Source organism: Caretta caretta, chromosome 26, assembly GCF_965140235.1.
Source record: "Caretta caretta isolate rCarCar2 chromosome 26, rCarCar1.hap1, whole genome shotgun sequence".
NCBI lineage: Eukaryota > Metazoa > Chordata > Testudines > Cheloniidae > Caretta > Caretta caretta.
Window position 1 is genome coordinate 14,695,330 of NC_134231.1, and position 20,461 is coordinate 14,715,790.

General features: G+C 48.1%; 1 protein-coding gene across 2 annotated transcripts in view; it reads right to left on the bottom strand.

The window, feature by feature from the left end:
• Positions 1-4,888: 4,888 nt before the first annotated feature.
• Positions 4,889-20,461, bottom strand: part of STARD7 (StAR related lipid transfer domain containing 7) — a 39,718-nt gene continuing 24,145 nt past the window's right edge. The window contains exons 4-8 of one of the 2 annotated variants that reach the window (XM_048829408.2): positions 18,951-19,061; positions 18,775-18,857; positions 16,292-16,391; positions 12,008-12,092; positions 4,889-7,107 (exon numbers count right to left, since the gene is read on the bottom strand). In XM_048829408.2, the coding sequence (XP_048685365.1) occupies positions 6,917-7,107; positions 12,008-12,092; positions 16,292-16,391; positions 18,775-18,857; positions 18,951-19,061 (570 nt within the window). In that variant the 3' untranslated portion in view covers positions 4,889-6,916. Of the gene's footprint in view, positions 8,500-12,007; positions 12,093-16,291; positions 16,392-18,774; positions 18,858-18,950; positions 19,062-20,461 lie in introns of both variants that reach the window. The other variant, XM_048829409.2, reaches the window with a different exon arrangement.

Genomic DNA, 20,461 nt, shown 5'->3' on the forward strand with positions numbered 1-20,461 from the left:
CACCTTGGCGAGTGGAATAATGTCTGCTGCACCCCCCTGGAGCACCGCGGCACCAGTGTGAACGAGGTGTTGCTTTACTGAGCCCTGATCAGCCTCCAGAAACGTCCCATAATCCCCTTCAGTCAAGTGGCCACTCTTGTCATTGTTTGAAATCGGCTGTAGGAATGCGGAAATGCCCATTGAAAGCTCCGTTTCTGACAGCCGGATGCTTATCTGCTCGGAGACAAAGCAACCATTAGTGTGGATGCTGGGTGAGAGAGAGAGGCGGGGGGAGCCTGCTGCTGTCTGAACTTACAAGACAGCATGCTGACATAGAATATCCGGGTTGGAAGGGACCTGAGGAGATCTAGTCCAACCCTCTGCGCAAAGCAGGACCAATCCCTAATTTTTGCCCCAGATCCCTAAATGGTCCCCTTAAGAGGCACTTATCGTGAGCATCTTATGCTCTCAGCACCCCAAAAACCCACTCTCTCTCCCCCCACATACACACAACACACTCCCTGTCACGCTCCACTGCCCACCCCCATTTGAAAAGCACGCTGCAGCCACCTGCATGCTGGGATAGCTGCCCATAATGCACCGCTCCCAATGCCACTGCAAGTGCCGCAAATGGGGCCACGCTTTCCCTGCTGCGCTCTAGGAAGGCTGGTTTAACTCAAAGTGCTCGACAGCTGCAAGGGTAGCCCTGCCCTAAGTCTGACCTCCTTGGTCAGACTCCAGCTGAGAGCCTGGATTGCTTCCAGCAGCCAGCTCTTATCCCCCACCTCACACCTCCCATCCTTTGTCCTCCAGCTGAAGAATGTTGCTCAGCCTCCCTCCTGAGAGGTGGTGAAAATCCATCCGCCTCTGGCTGCTTGGTTGCTAGGCGTCTGTCCTGCTGAGTGGCTTTGCCATTGTCTTCATAGCTTCTCTTCTAAGATAAAAAGAAAAGGAGTACTTGTGGCACCTTAGAGACTAACCAATTTATTTGAGCATGAGCTTTCGTGAGCTACAGCTCACTTCATCTTTATGCATCCGATGAAGTGAGCTGTAGCTCACAAAAGCTCACGCTCAAATAAATTGGTTAGTCTCTAAGGTGCCACAAGTTCTCCTTTTCTTTTTGCGAATACAGACTAACACGGCTGTTCCTCTGAAACCTGTCTTCTAAGATAGGGTCTGGCTCAGCCAGTCTTTTTCCAATCACCCATTTAGGGCATGTCTACACTACAATCTTAAATTGACCAGTTAGGTTGACTTTCAGCCTCCTTCCGTAGGTGCTGCGCATCCTCATTATAGTGCTTCTACCCACTGAAGAGGGCCAAGGGAAGGGGGCGGAGGGCTGAGAGCCAGGTCTCTCTGCAGTTCCTTGCTGGGAGTCCAGCTGCTCCCACCCCCCACCCTCCCCCAGCTTCTCAGCTCCCTGCTCCCAGCCGGGAGCAGGTGGGCAGCTGCCTGGGGCTTCTTGCAACTGGTAGAGAGCAGGGAGCCAAGAGCCAGGGGGCCAGCCAGACTGCCAGTGGGGAACCAGGACCCCGGGGGGCAGCAGGTGAGCCAGGCTTTCTTGTTAATTTCACAGCTCTAGCAGAGTCATGACATTGACATGACAGCCAAGAGCTAACGTAAGGAATGCAGAACCCACACCCACACTGTGTTGCCCTAGCTACAGGGACATAAGCCCTATGCCTCTCATGGAGGTGGAGTTACGGCGGTGTAGTAGGGCACCTACACTTGTGGGACAAGGCCGTCGTGTAGACAGTGACATAATTAGGTCAATATAATGTAGACCAGGCCTTAGTCTTAGACAGCAAGAGGACATTCATCTCTGTGCCTCTTAGCCTGCCCTAAGAGCAGAGTCCTTGTCCATCCACTGGTTAACACTACCACATATAGGAGAAACTGAAGCACACACAGGATTAATACAAATTACAAAAATTCCCACTGTGTCAATGGGGGGCAGGGGAGATTAGGCAAATTCACACAGGTACTACCTCCTGGGGAGGTTTGCATGTACTGATTACACTAGTAAAAACTCAACCATAGGATTTAAATCGGTATTTAAAAACACTACACATGCAAAGGGAACAGTATCCTGCCACTACAACTTCATTTGCGGCTGCATTTGTCTAATATTAACAATTATAAACAAAGCAATGCAGCTAGTATTTGGAACGATCCTTACAGTGTTAAGAGTGCCAGGCACAAAACTTCACTTCTCTTCACACGACTGGTTCTCTTTGTGGACCTGTGCTTCTTCCTCTTCAGCGAAGTCATTCTTGATATCGAAGGTCTTACAGATTTCTTCTGGAGTTTTCCCCAAGGAAGACCAAGGACAGGGTAGGCCTGTTACTCAATGAGGGGTGGAAAACAACAAAACATGTAGAAATGGTAGAGGTGCTTAATGACTTCTTCATTTCGGTTTCCACCAAGAAGGTTGGTGGTGATTGGACATCTAATGTAGTGAATGCCAGTGAAAATGAGATTGGATCAGAAGAGGATAAAATAGAGAAAGAACAAGTTAAAAATTACTTGGACAAATTAGGTGTCTTCAAGTCACCAAGGACTGATAAAACACAACCTAGAATACTCAAGGAGCTGACTGAGGCATTAGCGATTATCTGTGAAAAGTCATGGAAGATGGGAGAGATTCCGGAAGACTGGAAAAGGGCAAACAGTGCCCATCTATAAAAAGGGACAAAAGGACAACCCAGGGAATTACAGACCAGTCAGCTTAACTTCTGCACCCGGAAAGACAATGGAGCAAATAATTAAGCAATCAATTTGCAAACATCTAGAAGATAATAAAGTGATAAGTAACAGTCAGCATGGATTTGTCAAAAACAAATCTTGTCAAAAACAAATCATGTCAAACCAACTTGATTGCTTTCTTTGACAGGGTACCAAGCCTTGTGGATGTGGGGGAAGTGGTAAGACATGGTATATCTTGACTTTAGTAAAACTTTTGATCCAGTCTCGCATGACCTTCTCATAAACAAATTGGAGAAATGCAACCTAGATGGAGCTACTTTAAGATGGGTGCAAAACTGGTTGGAAAACTGTTCCCAGAGAGTAATCATCAGTGGTTCACAGTCATGCTGGAAGGGCATAACGAGTGGGGTCCCGCTAGGATTGGTTCTGGATCCGGTTCTGTTCAATATCTTCATCAGTGATTTACATAATGGCATGGAGAATACACTTATAAAGTTTGCAGACGATACCAAGCTGGGAGGGGTTGCAAATGCTTTGGAGGATAGGATTACAATTCAAAATGATCTGGACAAACTGGAGAAATGGTCTGAAGTAAATAGGATGAAATTCAATAAGGACAAATGCAAAAGTACTCCATTTAGGAAGGAACAATCAGTTGCACACATACAAAATGGGAAATGACTGCCTAGGAAGGAGCACTGCGGAAAGGGATCTGGGGGTCATAGTGGACCACAAGCTAAGTATGAGTCAACAGTATAATGTGGTTGCAAAAAAAGCAAACATCCTTCTGGGCTGTATTAGCAGGAGTGTTGTAAGCAAGACACGAGAAGTAATTCTTCCGCTCTACTCCACGCTGCTTAGGCCTCAAGTGGAGTATTGTGTCCAGTTCTGGGCGCCACATTTCAGGAAGGATGTGGACAAATTGGAGAAAGTCCAGAGAAGAGCAACAAAAATGATTAAAGGTCTAGAAATATGACCTATAAGGGAAGATTGAAGGGAAAAAAGGTTTGTTTAGTCTGGAAAAGAGAAGACTGGGAGGGGACACGATAATTTTCAAGTACGTAAAAGGTTGTTACAAGTAGGAAGAAGAAAAATTGATTTCGTTAACCTCTGAGGACAGGACAAGCAGCAATGGGCTTAAATTGCAGCGACGGCAGTTTAGGTTGAACATTAGGAAAAAATTCCTGTCAGGGTGGTTAAGCACTGGAATAAATTGCCCAGGGATGTTGTGGAATCTCCATCATTGGAGATTTAAGAGCAGGTTCGACAAACACCTGTCAGGGATGTTCTAGATAATACTTAGTACTGCCATGAGTGCAGGGAACTGGACTAGACGACCTCTGGAAGTCCCTGGATTCTTTATAGACCAGCAGACAAAGAAAGGGCTTTTGAATAAATAGCCTGTGTTTAAACTGACTCAAGGCCTTCTTTCTGATCCAGGAAAAGGGAAGGACATTCTGCCCAAGGGGACCCCAACCCTTCTGGAAGGGTTGGAAAGACTGACACCAACCAGAGCCCTTGTACATGTGGGGTGATCTCTGGTAAGCTTATTAGTATGTTTATAGGTTCTTCATTGTTTTTCATGTTTTTTCTGCAATGCAAAATTTTACCTTAAGAAAAAGTCTACTTGCTTAGAGACAGCCACGTGGTAACTTATGTGTGGCAATTCTGCTGTTTACACCCTCTGATGAGAAAAGCAATGCAGGCCTGCTTAGGTCATCTGGCTTGCCGGGGAATGCAGTGTAGGCAGGGAACTGTGCTGGCTGGAAAAACCTCACTCAGGAGGGAGATGCAGGCAGGTCTCTGCCCAAGAGAGGGGACAGCTGGGGAACCGGGACCCTAGAGTGGGTACCCTTCCAGATCATGGAGAGACTATACAGGTGCAGTTGCCTTGAACTGACACCACCCACTTGGCATGCAAGAACATGTGCAGACACATAGTAGGCTGTATCTAGATCTCCTGGCAAGCAGGGTGCCTGGCAGTGCACCAACTGCTGCTGTTCCCCTTGTTCATGTGTCCTGCCTTGGAGGACAGATTCCCCCTCCTCAGCCCAGCCCTGCATACCCTTGAGAAGCAGCTGGCCAGAGCCAGAGGCAACTGACTCCTTCCAGCTGCCCTCAGAGGCACAGTGAGAGCTTTGCTCTGCTAATCCCATCGCCAGCTCCACACTCCCTCCCTCAACCGAAGGACGCTGTGACTCCATTAGGGTTTGTACCAGTATAAGTTTATTCACACATCCGTTTTCATAGAAATGCCAGGTTTGAGTGAAGTAACAAATCCAGAGTGGCTATGTTAATGGACCCCAATGGCCACAAACAGGAACTGAGAGGCCAGGAGGCCTCCAAAGCAGCCCCCCTCAATTGCACTCCGATGAGGGTCGAGCCCCCTCCCACTCACTCACTGTACCATACGGTAGCCAGGCCCTTGAAGAAAAGGGGAGGTGGAAAGTTGCTTTCTGGCACCACAGCAGGATCTGTTCGTTGGAGCCCACCAGGCTCATGCTGTCTGTCCTACATGGGACTTCAAACCGCATGTTATAAGAAAAGGAGTGGGGTCGGGGTACCTGATCACTGGGGGCTATCAGCACAGAATTCAGTTTCTGCTGGGACCAGGTATACCCCGAAGAGGAGGTGGCAGAATGCCCTAATGCCCCAGCTCCCTGCACTGAGAGGTGAGCCCCACCAGGCAAGCGCCAGGAGCAGCAGTTCCCTACAGCACAGGAGAATTCATGGAGTCCTTCCCTGCGATGGTGCAGTTAGGGCTGTTCAAGAATGAGACTTCAGCCCTGTGGAAGAGCATTTGGACTGTGTGCTCCCCCCTGCTCCCCCGGGGACTGGACTAACTCTGCTATCACAAGGAGAACCAGGCTGAAACACACTGGCTAGTACATTCTGGGTAACAGGAAATACACAGGACAGGGAGAGCTCTTGGTCTCTCCTCTAGATCCAAACCGGGACTACAGTGCAGAACAGGAACCTCTGGGGTGAACACATGCAATTAGCATGACCCAATATGCAGTTCGGTCATTGCTACAAGAACTTATTTGTTTACTCCTAGATTGCTCCAGACCCCTCCCTACCAAAGCAAATGCTGCCAGTGACCCTCACCCTGGCTGCATCCTGACAGCTTCCCCTCATTGGTATGCCTGGGAGGTACCTCCTCTCCCAACGCAAGGGAAGCTGGGTAGCAGCCATGATTGCAGGAGTGTCTCTGATCCTACAAGACAGAGGTGCAGCTAACTCACCACAAGAGGCAGCTGCGGGCAGTTTTCTGTTCCCTTGTTAGTTATGGTGGCATGGGCATTCACAGGCAGCAGGAGCTGTGCCCTCCCAGGGAAAAATCAAAATAAAAAGCCACTGAGGAAAGAAGGAAGCTGAACCAGGCCTCCTAATCCATACTCCCTGCCCAAGTGATACCAAGTCCCTCTCCCACGCCAGCCTGCAGAGCTACAGGCAGTAATGCCGCCAAGAGTCCTTCATTCTTCCCACCAGGAAACCACAGGAAAAATATGGCGACAGGTGCCGCGGTGCTGGTTCCCCAGGAGGCATCAGCCTGTTCCAGTGGGCAGTGCTGAGTACAGCCACAACCCCTGCCAGGCATGGCTCTCCGCTTCCAGCTGAGGCCAGGGCAGCTGCGGGGGAAAGGCACTTGGACAACAGAGGAACACTCCCCTCATGTGGCAGAGGCAAACTGCAGTACACACACAGTGCCACAGCCCCGGTGCTGCTGAGCACAGATCCCATCCTCCTGCCCCACCCGCGTATCGTGTTTGGGGCTGGCTGCAGACCAGCACACCCCTAAGCTTCCCTAGACCCACCCCCAGCGCTGCAGAGCTGAACTGCCCTGGAGCTTCAGGAGCCAGTGGCATCTGTGCCCAACACGAGCTCAAAGGGGAGGGGAAGGAGGGAGAGACATGTTGTCCATACTGTGACAGACACCAGGTGTTTTTCTAGGGCATCCCCTCACCAGGACAAAACACCAGCACAGAGAGGATATTACACAACATTGTGTTTCAATGGCCAGGCCTCGCTAGGAACAAGGCTCACACAGAGGAGAGACCCCTCTCCCCACATGCTGCAGAAGACAGAGGTGAGGAGGGGTTTGGAGACAAAAGGAGAACAGCTGAACTAAGCTCCAGGGGCTACACTGACGTCATAGCTCCCCATCAGCCCTGCTCCGTGGATCCAGGAGCAGAGGCTAGGGTGCTGACTCAGGTGGCACAGCCAGCCCTTAGGCGTACTCAAGCTGCGCAGGGCTGTGGGTGTCTTCGTTCTTGTGCTCTGCACCGGGCATGCTCGCCTTCCCCTCGCCGCTGCTGCCACTCTCAATGGGTTTGGCAGAGATGTAGTCCCGCACTTCAATCTCCATCCGCTTCGCTTTCAGAGCCGCTGTGTGCAGCTTCTCCAGGAAGTCTGGCATGCCTGGCAGGAAAGGCAATGACACAGTGAGCACCAAGGACGTGCAGGGAGGGGACATCTGGACTGCTCCAAAAACAGGCTCATACCTCAACACAAACAGCAGACAAAACAATCTATCCAGTGTCTACCACACAAAGGGAGCACCCATCCCCGCAAAACCTAGGCACCTCCATGCCCCCCCCCCGCGGAGCTAAGGAGCCACCTGACTAAGAGTTAGGAATAAGTATGGTAGCCAGGAACTCCCAACTGGGTCACTGACACACTGATCTCGAGGTACAGAGAGGCGAGGTGACTTGCCTAGTTTCCTCCTCTAAGCAGGGCCAATGGTGCTATGGGGTGGCGAGGGAAAGCACACACAAAAACACTCACAGGAAGGTGTACTCTCTTGTTCACAGAGATGCTATCAAATCAAGAAGGACTTGGCAGGGCCATGGCAGTAAACTTTCTGTTCTACATGAAGCTAGATTAAGGTTGCCCAAACACTTTCCATTACAAGACCCTCTTTTCAGTTGTGTATACATTTGCCAAACATTAACTTTGGGTTAAAATTTCTCATGACATGTTTCTGCCTCCAGCTGAATTTGTCTGGGAAGTTTCAACTGTTCACTCATTTCTGAGGAGGAAGCTAGTTAAAACAAAGTCTTCCAACTATTTCACTGAGAAGCTCTGCCACTCCCATGCTTTGCAGCAGGGTCTTGAAATTTCGCTGGGTAGATGCTGTGGTGTCACGGATGTGACTTGTGCCATCCCAGTGAAAAATTAATCCAAATTTGGCCAAATCGCAAGCATCTGAAGAAGTCTCAGTTTGCACTTTAGAAGTTCACTAAATCACCCTAGATTCCATCTGCACTGAACATGCTCCATCCCCTCACAACCCCTATGTGTCATTCCCAAGTGAGCCTGCTCCATCCTGGGGCTGATCAGGACTTGCCCTGCAATTGCTCCTCCTAACTGTTGCTATGTCACTGGAACTTAGAGCAGGGAGCCTGTCTCTCCTTTGCTGAGTGCTCCCCCTTCTGGTACCCAGGAAATAAGGAGGTAGAAGGAAGAAGCACCTCTGTAGACGAGTGAGAAAATGGTGGTAGGGTTATGGGAACCAGAGGGTGGGAAGGAGCATGGGGGAACAAGCAGGCTGGGGTACAGGAACACAATGGTCTACAGCCACTAGAGTATACTTCCCCAAAACCTGGTATCAAAGTTCTCAGGCTCCAGACTCCTCTGCTGTCAGCAAATTTCTGTGAAACCACTGGCAAAGTGTCATCCCCCTTTAGTGCAGGTCCACGTGCAGTAAGAGATAGTCGTTGTACTATTCCCCTCTGTTAGCTCAAGTGGGAGAGGGCTGGGTTTGCAAAGGGCTGAATCCTGCTGACGGCCCATGGGCAGATCAGGCTGATTCTACAGTGAGAGAAGTTGTTTTTTTGCCTTTTTTTTTTTAAATTTGGAAGCTACTTCCCAAAAAAGCTACACTGAAAGAATGTTAAAGATGCAAAGTCAAGCACTCAACAGTTAGGAAATGACAGAATTAAGGTTGCCCAGGCAACCTTCATTTGTCCCCTTGTGTGTCTGTATTAGGATAGTCTTTGGTTACATGATCACATAATATTTTTCCCCCCAGAGGACCCAGACCGTGTGCTCTGGGAATGAATGACGGTTGTGTAGTGACAGAGGCTGTCTGTAGAACCTCTGCCTCATTTAGTGCAAAAGGCAGGTGGTGTGTATTTACTCCTCCTTTCATGGGTGTTAGGAGATACACAGGTCCAAGTTGAGAACTGCAATGGAAGTGGAGCAGAGCTGTTCTTTGATCAGACAGAGGGCTATAAAAATGCTAAGTATTTCTGAAAAAAATAAAAATAAAAATCAGACCTTAGGTATCACAAGCTGGGCACCCAAAATTAGTGAACACTTGGCAATTTTGGTCTTATTCTGTGCCTCAGCTGCAAAAACGGGGATACCAGCATCACTTACTCTCACAGGGTACATTCATTAATGTTTGCAAAAAGAAAAGGAGTACTAGTGGCACCTTAGAGACTAACCAATTTATTTGAGCATAAGCTTTCGTGAGCTACAGCTCACTTCATCGGATGCATTCAGTGGAAAATACAGTGAGGAGATTTATATAACCAAGTGGCAGTGTTTGGCCAGCTTATTGGGGAGAAGACCCAATCCCAGTTTGACCCCCTTGGGTTTTGGGGTGGCCAAAGGGCACGGGCCACATAAACCTTCCCACATGCGGCCTGCAAGTGCTATTGATCACTCCAACGACCTAAGGGAGGGCGTGAAACTGGAAGGGCCTGGTGTAATTCCCACCAAGGAATGGGAGAGATGCTGGGGCATCCATGGGAACGTTGGTGGCTTTGAACTTCCCCAGGTCACCAGCTAAAGTGACCCCGCTCAGTTCGATCTCAAAGGGGGGGAAGAGATGTGACGAAGCGGGATTGTTCTTAATGGTTCCTCTGAATAGTGTGGTATGTAAGTCTCCCCACTGTATTTTCCACTGAATGCATCCAATGAAGTGAGCTGTAGCTCACAAAAGCTTATGCTCAAATAAATTGGTTAGTCTCTAAGGTGCCACTAGTATTCCTGTTAGAATCATAGAATCATAGAATATCAGGGTTGGAAGGGACCTCAGGAGGTCATCTAGTCCAACCCCCTGCTCAAAGCAGGACCAATCCCCAATTTTTGCCCCAGATCCCTAAATGGCCCCCTCAAGGATTGAACTCACAACCCTGGGTTTAGCAGGCCAATGCTCAAACCACTGAGCTTCTTTTTGCGAATACAGACTAACACGGCTGCAACTCTGAAACCATTCATTAATGTTTGTGAAACGCTCAAATACTATGGTAAGAGTAACACAGAAAGAGTCAGGAGGAAATTCCAAGTCCTGGGTCCATCCAGTGCAGGTTTTGGACGGTGTGTGATAAGCAAAGCCTGAGGGCATATATTGAATGAGGAGGATCAAGAGAAACACTGAACTGAAGGAGACGGGTACTATGGGGAAATAGTATTTAGTTACATGATCTCATTTTATTATAGTGCAGATGCCCAAGGGAGCCAAATTAAGGGCTCCTGGACAACCTTAATTCTGTATTGCGCTACTTGAGCACTTGACTTTGCAATCTTAATGGTTTAATGTATTTCTACACAGGTTCTTATCCCATGCTCGAAATTGTAGTACCCTAGTGCTTTCAGTCATGCACTATGTACGGTGACTAACAAGCATCGTGTGCAGCTCGTTCTCTCCCCTGGAGAGCGGTGTGTGGCAGGGTACAGGTCAGAGTAGTGCACCGAGTACTTGGAGTGGAAGAGGAGGTGGTTTAGCTGGTGAGAGATTTCATTCCACAGCTGCAGACCATCCCCTGAGAAAGCTCTGTCTCCTGTACAAAAGAGCTTCACCTCATGGAAGAGTTTTCCATCATGCCCAAGATGCAAAGCTGCTGACCAGTGTCTTCCCTGACAGAGCGTTAGCCTCAGTTAGATATGCTGGTCCCAGACCACTGAGCACCTTGAAAGCAAGAACTGAGAACTTGGTTTTAACTTGCTTTTTGATGGGAAGCCAACATAGGGAGTGGATGCCAGACCTGCTCTTCTCACTGTAGCCCGTACTGCTGAGAAGATGCACTGCCATGTTCTGCAGATGACATCAGTAGAGGTTCTCAAACTAACAGACCCTGGTGTAAGCAGGACCCAGCTGGTGGCAAGGTGTTTTCAATTAAGGTCCTTGTCTCTAGCACTCCCTCATGCTGTTGGTCTGAAAGAGCCCAAGCTTTAGAGCATCCATTTTACACAGGCTTTTGGGCCAACATGGATAGAGTCTGGGGATGGGAAACTCAAGTCCTTTAAATGGTAGTGGGTTGATTAAGGTACAGAATGGATGGTGTCTCAGAGGTTCTGAGCAGAGCAGAGCATTCGAGGATAAGTCACCTTGTTGCACAGCCCTTCCACTCCAATCCCGGACCAGGAAGCTTCTATGTTTTCACCCACTCTCGAGGGGAGACTAAAACACACCATGTGCATCTGCAGTGGCCAGTGAGCCGATCCCAATCGAGTGCTTGGAGGGTCACCCCAGGAGGCATTTCGGAGGGGATGAGAGTTTGTTCAGCTTCTTCCAGATCTTACAAGTAGTGATTTTTTTTAATGGCAAGTTCCAGTCTGTGGGTCTCAACCCTGGCAGAGTGCCTTTAACTGCCCCTGGGGTGCAGAGAACACCTGGTGCGAGGGGGAAGGAACACCATTCCAGAGTGCAAGGATTGGAGGTACAAAGGCCACAGTGGCACAGTAGGTAAATCCCCTTAAGTGTCAGACAGACAAGAAGTCACGGACAAGCCTCCCAATTCCCATTTCCCCTTGATTGCTGATCAAGGGAAATTAGTGAGAATCAGCATCGCTGGGCAGCTCTCCCCTACAGTTATCTTTCTCAGGTTCTTCAAACTGAAGCCCCTGCATAGTGCACCTACCCCTCCCCATAGGGACAGAGAAACCAACAGCAAAGTCCTGAGGCCCTTCACCACACATTCCCCAGATCCCCCACACCAGACCTCTAGTTTGTGTACTGAAGTCTGTCTGTAGTTCCCAAAAGAAGAGGTCCTTTGGACCAACACAGGCAAGGTTCTCCACAAAACAGCCTCCCACTGCTTTCATTCCAGAACCAAGGAGACCGGAGGGGCTCATGGTGCTCAGAGCATCCAGACCCCCAAAGCAGAGTAGGGATGAGAGTATCATTTAAAAGGTTAACCGGTTAACCAATTAATGGAGAGGGGCCCGCAGGGCTGGGGCTGCACCAGCCCGCCAAGGGCTGGGGGTTAACAGTTAGGCTGGGTTAACGGGTAACACTAATGCTTACTGGTTAACTGTTTACTATTTTACACTCCTAGTCCAGAGCGAAGGGTTAGAGCCAGTGACTCACCACTAGAGACCATCCAGCTGACACAGTAGCGCGGGAACACTGTCTGTGGATTGTCGCTGTACGTCAGCAGGTAATCAAAGCCGTTCTGCAAGAGGAATACGTTTAGCGATACCTGACCTGTCACAGGAACCTCTTGGCAACCAGGGCTGATCTTACAAAGCCACTACCTAAACGGGGCAGACAACAGCCCCCATCTCAGCCAGCCTGTAGTGCTGAATGCCTCACAGGAAGGTGTTTTAGTTGCACAACACTATACCACACAGGGAACTTTCTTCCTGGCTGCCACTTAAAACCAGGAAGCATGAGAATTGAAAACAAATGTATCAGAATCCTGATAGTGTCTTTGCAGATACTACTGGCATTATGTGTTTTAAGTCTGAACTATTTTTCTCCTCCAGTGTCTCTTCAATTGGGGCAAGAGAAAGCTGACATCCAGGGCTTTGATGGAGATCTGCAAAAACACGAAGACAGACGGGACATGGAGGAAGCAAGCAAGGGGCTCAGAGTATGGAAATCATATTTAGCCCCAGCTTCAGGTGTCTTGAGCAAGCTGCTTCACCCATTTGCTCCATTTTCCCATATGACGACAGCATATTTAGTCAGCTCCTTCCCGGGAGAGCTGAGGGTTAGTTTGTGAAGTGTTAAATGTGTCATTTACCACGCTACAAAACCCTGAGCAGGAGGATCTGAGAGAGGCAGCAGATCAGAGACCTTTGGAACAATACATAACAGCAATAAAATTAGAGGTAGTGGGTTCAGAAATAAGAGCATAAAATACAAATGGGAGGCATGGCCCCACAGTATGCCAACATTTTTATGGCTGACTTAGAACACCGCTTCCTCAGCTCTCGTCTCCTAATGCCCCATCTCTACTTGCGCTACATTGACATCATCTTCATCATCTGGACCCATGGAAAAGAAGCCCTTGAGGAATTCCATCATGATTTCAACAATTTCCATCCCACCATCAACCTCAGCCTGGACCAGTCCACACAAGAGATCCACTTCCTGGATACTACAGTGCTAATAAGTGATGGTCAAATAACCACCACCCTATACCGGAAACCTACTGACTACTATTCCTACCTACATGCCTCCAGCTTTCACCCAGACCACACCACACGATCCATTGTCTACAGCCAAGCTCTGCGATGCAACCGCATTTGCTCCAACCCCTCAGAGAGAGATAAACACCTACAAGATCTCTATCAAGCGTTCTTACAACTACAATACCCACCTGCTGAAGTGAAGAAACAGACTGACAGAGCTAGAAGAGTACCCAGAAGTCACCTACTACACGACAGGCCCAACAAAGAAAGTAACAGAACGCCACTAGCCGTCACCTTCAGCCCCCATCTAAAACCTCTCCAGCGCATCATCAAGGATCTACAACCTATCCTGAAGGACAACCCATCACTCTCACAGATCTTGGGAAACAGGCCAGTCCTTGCTTACAGACAGCCCCCCAACCTGAAGCAAATACTCACCAGCAACCACAAGCCACAACACACACACTAACCCAGGAACCTATCCTTGCAACAAAGCCCGTTGCCAACTGTGTCCACATATCTATTCAGGGGACACCATCATAGGACCTAAACACATCAGCCACACTATTAGAGGCTTGTTCACCTGCACATCTACCAATGTGATATATGCCATCATGTGCCAGCAATGCCCCTCTGCCACATACATTGGCCAAACCGGACAGTCTGTATGTAAAAGAATAAATGGACACAAAGCAGACTTATAAGAATTATAACATTCAAAAACCAGTCGGAGAACAGTTCAATCTCTCTGGTCACTCGATTTCTGATCTCAAAGTGACTATCCTTCAACAAAAAAACTTCAAAAACAGACTCCAACGAGAGACTGCTGAATTGGAATTAATTTGCAAACTGGACACCACTAAATTAGGCTTGAATAAAGACTGGGAGTGGATGTGTCATTACACAAAGTAAAACTATTTCCCCCATGTTTATTTTCCCCCCCTACTGTTCCTCACATGTTCTTGTCAACTGCTGGAAATGGCCCATCTTGATGATCACTACAAAAGGTTTTTTTTCTCTCCTGCTGATAATAGCTCACCTTAACTGATCACTCTCGTTAAAGTGTGTATGATAACACCCATTGTTTCATGTTCTCTGTGTGTGTATCTACCTACCTACTGTATTTTCCACTGCAGGCATCCGATGAAGTGGGATTTAGCCCACGAAAGCTTATGCTCATATAAATTTGTTAGTCTCAAAGGTGCCACATGTACTCCTGTTCTTTTCTCAAATCTAGATTCCAATCAGCTAGCTGCTACACAGGTTGACCAGCCAGAGTTCAAGGGGCAGATCTAGGCTGCTATGTATTCTGCTAATACCACATAAAAGCTCCTCCCAAGTGACTGAAAGCACAAGGGCCAAGATTTCCAAGAGTGACTAGCAATTTTGGGTGCCTGAGACTCCTTAGTTGGGGATTAGTCCTGCTTTGAGCGGGGGTTGGACTAGGTGACCTCCTGAGGTCCCTTCCAACCCTGATATTCTATGATTCTAGGGGCCTGATTTTCAGAGGGTGGGTGCTCAGCACTTAGGAGGAGTTTCACGTTGGGCACCCAAAAATCGGTCATTTTCAAAAGTAACATAACACAACACTTGAAAAAGTACCCGTGTAAGGCAAGTCAGAGGACATGATCACAGTGGTCTCTTCTGGCCTTGGAATCTATGAAAATCTTGGCTAAACTGTGACCTTTGACTTTGGGTACTTAGCTCAATAGCAAAACCAAGATGACACCAAGGAAGTGACAGCTCTGTGGCCGTGACACAGGAATCTCTTGGCGCCAACTGGCAAGGAGGTTAAAGAAATCTTCCGAGTCTGGAATATACATGGTAGCTCACCAGGAGAGCATCACGTAATAGAAGCCTATGTCACTCTGGTCATCAATATAATTGTAAAATGTATGTATGGATACTATGCAAGGAGTTACGTATATACACTGAAAATATGTTCTCAAAGAATATCTAGGCACTGGTCACCAACAAAAGTGAAAACACAAGTTTCCTGTCAGACAAGAGATGTTTACCTGTCTGGCTATTTAAATGCACATTAATAATTGTATGTTTCGCAATGAGCCACCTATCACCAATCTGAACTGAATGCTAATGAAGGACTGTAAGAAATTTCAAAGAGAACAACAGTGTGTGAGAGTGAGTATGGACCCTACCTAGAGGTGCACCTCGCAGGTTTGTTCTATTATATTTGGGGACAAAGACGACATGCTGGAATCCATCACCTAGGAAGCAAGTGCACAGTGAATTTGCTTCATGAAAGTGGAATCTCAGCTAGGCTTGGCTGAAAAAGCTGGAGAGAAATTTGGGCAAAAAGCTTCTTTAGACAAGACAGTAACTTGTTACAAAAAACAACAAGAAGTCTGGTGGCACTTTAAAGACTAATAGATTTATTTGGGCATAAGCTTTCATGGGTGAAAAACCCACCTGGCATCTGAAGAAATGGGTTTTTTACCCATGAAAGCTTATGCCCAAATAAATCTGTTAGTCTTTAAAGTGCCACCGGACTCCTTGTTGTTTTTGTGGATACAGACTAACACAACTACCCCTCTGATACTTGTCAAGTTCAGTCTTCAGAAAGAATTATATTCTTTTATATGTAACCATTTTCCCCCAACATTCTTACTCAGTATCACCTGAATCTCTGTTCTTTATTCTTGTTTTCACTATAAACATAACTCAGTCCTGTGGTGTTAAGCTAAGAGGTGGCCCTGAGTTGAATCTGACAAGCTGGTGTGTCCTGTTCCTTTGGGAACAGCAGGCCAGGTAATTCTGAGAGTGTTCAGTGGACAAGGGCTGGATACTGCAGGGGACACTCGGAGGACTCAGGGGTTGGTGTGTGCCTACTGCTACCCATACATACAATGCGAGGCCTGCAGGGCCTGGAAGGCGGTACTTGTGCTGCCAGAGGCTGGTAGTTTCAGGGAGCTGATCCACGGCAGGCACAGACAAGACTTCCTTATGCTAAAAGCAGGCAATTGTCCAGGGCCTCACAGTCCTGGGTCCCGTCAGAGTGGTTTGCTGTCATTAGGGCTAGGCGAATCCATACAGCTCTCCCCTTGATACTTAGAGCTGGTATCCCTGGTGCAGCAGCTGCAGACCGCAGAGCTTTAGTCAGCATATTCAGTTACGACCTTTCAGAAGAGCTCCTGTCCTGACTCAGATTCCACCTGGGGAGGCCTCAACGACGGCTGACTGTTCCCCTGGTTTTCCAGACTGGCCAGGAACTTACCTCATCGAATGTCTTGTGTGGTCGGATAACCATCTGGGATTCATAGGTTCGAACCCGCACAAACTCAGGATCTTCTGGGACACCTGGGTGATCCACTGCTCTGGAATATATGCAAGATGAGAAAAGGGTATTTATAATCCTGGGTAATCCCTCCTGAGGTTAGCTTAAGACCTGGGTCTGAATGGACAGATGCTGACAGACTGTACTAGTCATCACATATGATAAAATATAGACTCTCTCCACAATGGTGAGAACCCAAGCTATTCTCAGAGAACCTCCTGAAATTTTGCAGTCATTTAGAGAGGCTCCAACAGGCAATTAATAGTAATACCTAATTCACAGTGATTTACAAAAGAGGGCATCAACATCCCTATTTTACCAGTGGGGAAACAGAGGCAGAGACATGACTTGTCCAAGTTCACACAGGCAGTCTGCGGAAGAACAGGAAGCAGGCCTGCCATCTTATCCACCCTGCCTCCCCTGCCATTGATAAAGCATTTTAAGTAGTCATTGTGTGTCTATGAACCAGGTATCGCTAAGTATGTGACTAAAATGCACACCAGATAGCCCTCTCCAGTATTCTCTCCTAACCCAGTGGTTCCAGAACGGGCTCTTCCACACCACGCTAGACATGACAGAAGGGCTTCTGATAAGGGACCTGAGAAGCCCCGGCCTTTCCAGTTTTGAAGCCACATCCCCCTGTGAAGCTCTCATTCTTTCCTCCACTACTGGATCAAGAACATCGCTCATCCTTCAGCCAGCAGAACGGAGGCCATTCCACGGACTGCAGGGCAGAAGGCTTGCACAGCCATAGCAGCATCCGAGCACCACTGTTTGAGCCTTGTGCTCAACTCAGTTCCAGCTTCCTTCATGCCCTCCTCCCACAAGCATCTCACTCGCTCTCTCCTACGCCTGGAAGGACCCTCTCACTCCTCTTCAAATATCTTGTCAAAGCCCACTTCCTCCAAACAAGCTCCCCCACACCAACGTAACAAAGAAGGGGAACACAATGCACACAGTGCAAAACGAAGAGTAACCTCTTGATCTGTCACCATCTAAACTTCCCTCTCACTCCCATGCCCTTGTCTGCCATCACACCTAGATTGGCAGGGACCATGTTTGACGGTCTACGCAGCAAACGTCAACAGTGCTGTACAAACGCAGGATAGTACGTATCCATGAACGTAGAGACTATATGCTAGGGCATAGGCATAAGAGACTGAATTAAGGTTGTACTGAGGCTCTAGTGGAGACACTTCTGCCCATTCCCTGCCTTGCCCCCAAGTTTGAACTTTTCTGCACTGTCCCCATCCCAGTCCTGTCCTTACCCATGGCTCCTTGTCTCAGTCTATTCTCCTCACCCCTTACAGACTCTATCCCCAGTCTCCTTGCCCAGCTATTCCCAGTTCTCCCCAGGCCCATCTTCTCCCCACTCAATGGCCTCCAGTCCCTCTCCCCCCACCCATATATTCCTCACTCCCACTAGCTCAGAGTCCCCTTCCCTGGACTTGCCATTCAGTCTCCTCCCTGCAGTGGCAGTCCCCACCGCTGTGCCAGCCTCCAGTCCCAGTCGGTTCCCCATCTCCACTTCAAAGCTTCTTGCTCCAGCCTACTCCCCCTTGCCCCCCAGGTCCAGCTCTTCCCCTCTGCCCCCCACATTTGAGTCATGTGGCTTACTCCTTCACACTGCCTGGGTGCCAGCCTGAGGGTCACTGATAGCTCAGGAGAGAGAGGCTCCTTGCTCTCAGTTCTGGTGCCCAGCCCAACCCTGGCACAAAGCTGCCAACAATAGGGAAAGTCCAGCTTCACTCCCTCCAGCCCAGGGCTACAGCGTATTGCTTATTCATACCGTGGAGACGGCACAAGCACAGCCGGGTCAGCATTACGAGCTGGAGATGCTGGAGCATGTACAATGCACATAAAATCTCTGAAGATTTTAGCTTAAAATCAAAGAAGTCTCTCTACTGAGCACATGTGAACTGAGATTTTTCAAAGAGCTACAGCTTGGCCAAATTAGGGCAGATTTTCACAGGCTCAGCAAAAGGCACATCCCTGATATAAAGTCCACCCTTCCTGCCAAATTTCGAGTCCCTCTTCCAAGATGCAGGAGCACACAAGCTTTTCAAAGAAAAGGTGATCAGAATTTACTACTACAAAACGTTTTTCCCTAGCCTTATTCTCAGAAACAGCTGAACCAGCAGAGTTTCTGAGGCAGACACCCAGCACAGAAAATTTGAAAACAGGGTCTTATAATGGGAAGGGTCAGACAAAATCATTTATAGGCATGGCTGGTAGCATCTATAACTAACTGCCTATAACAACCCACTGACCCAGGTAAAAGAAGGGCAAAGGAGCAAGGCCTACAGAAGAAACAATGCCTTTGCTATCTTTGTCAGAGTGACAGTGAGTCTAAGGACAACCCCATCCTCACACCAGGGTGCTAGGTGTGGCAGGAACAGCTAGATTGCATCAGTGATACATACCGTGACACCAGCACCATCAGATTGTTTTCCTGGTCCACGTTGTACCGCCGAACATACACATAGTCCCGTGAATACATCGGGTACTAAAGGAACAAAGACATGCAAATCAGTCCCTTCTAATGCAGACAGGCTGTCAGAAAGCAAAGGGGGTGAGGGAAGGAGGAAGGAACACTCACCGGGAAGTGAGTAACCCAGTGAACCACCTCTGAGCCAGTGGATAGGTCTCTCTCAATCACATCCAGTTTGATGACCAGTGAATCCCATTTCTTCCTGTACTCTGTGTCCAGCTATGGAACAAGGGAAGAATTTTGACAATTGTGTCATGGGGTGAAGCTGTAGCATGTTTCTTCTATAGTCGAGGTTATGGCTGGAGGAGGTGACCCCCATCTTAGAAAGGCAGACAAATGAGCAGTTCCTTATACTGTGGAAAAGCCAAACTCTACCTGCCAAAAATAAACACTGCTTTTGGGAGCCAGGCAGCATTACAGGAAGTTTATGATCTAAAGATACTCTTGCTGGGAAGAAACACACAGTGGCAGGGATGGCTACTGCAGCAGTGACACAGGATTTTATAGCTTTTCCCCTCTATAAGGCTGCATTGAGAAGCAGATGCTCTACTGAGGAGGACTGCGGTTAGACGGCCCTAGAGTCAGACTCTAGAGGACTACAACTGACCATCACACACAAAAAATTGTAGGCAAATACTAGAATAATCTTGGTGACTCCACCTCGTTCCACTGACACAGAAAAATGGTAAAATAAAAAACACCGTATCACCTGTGGGCAAATACTTTTCACAAAATGACAACTCCATATCTGACCTCTCAGTCCTTGTCCCTCCACAAAAAAAACCTGCACAACGCCTTCAAAATACAAGCCTGGGAGCTTAAATTCATAACTTTACTAAACATTCAAAATCACAGTGAAGACAGACATTGGATTTATGGCTTATTACAACGATCTGTAACCCACTAACCCCCCTTTTTTGTTCTATGACCGCAGAGGTGTTAACAGGCCACTTCACCTTGAATGGTTTCTTATAATCCATGTTAACTACTTATGCTAAACAATCTGTTCCTCCCTGTATTTAGCTGGGACACTAACCCCTAGTCTACACTAGTTAGGTCGATGTAAGGCAACTTACATCAATCTAAGGCCTTGTCTACACTACAGAGTGTTGTTGACAAAATTTATGTCTACGATCAAAAAGTGCTATAAACATCGCTATTGCACGTTCACACTATGCTCCCCTTGTGGGCAGGGAAAGTCCACACTTGGTGCTCTTGCACAGACAGTGAGAGCAGTGCACTGTGGGTAGCTATCGCACTGTGCTGCTCACCACTTTCTGAAGCTAGGACTTGTGGGAAGGTGGAGTGGATCGCAGAGCATCATAGGTGTGAGCTCAACGTCCCATGATGCATTATTTTGTGTCCCAGTCTTCCCATGGTCTTCTGACTGTATTTTGCAGCATTTTTCAACAGCCCCAGTTTACTGTGCGTCCATCTCTGCGTGAAGGGATCCTACACTCCTCTCTACTGTTGTGGTCATGTGGTTGTGAACACATCACGGACGGACATGCTGTACATCATGAGCTCCCAAACGGAACAGGAATCAGCGTTGCCTGACCTGCTGCATGCCATGGAAAGAACCACCACCTGATTACTTCAGGCATTCACAGAGCAGCTGC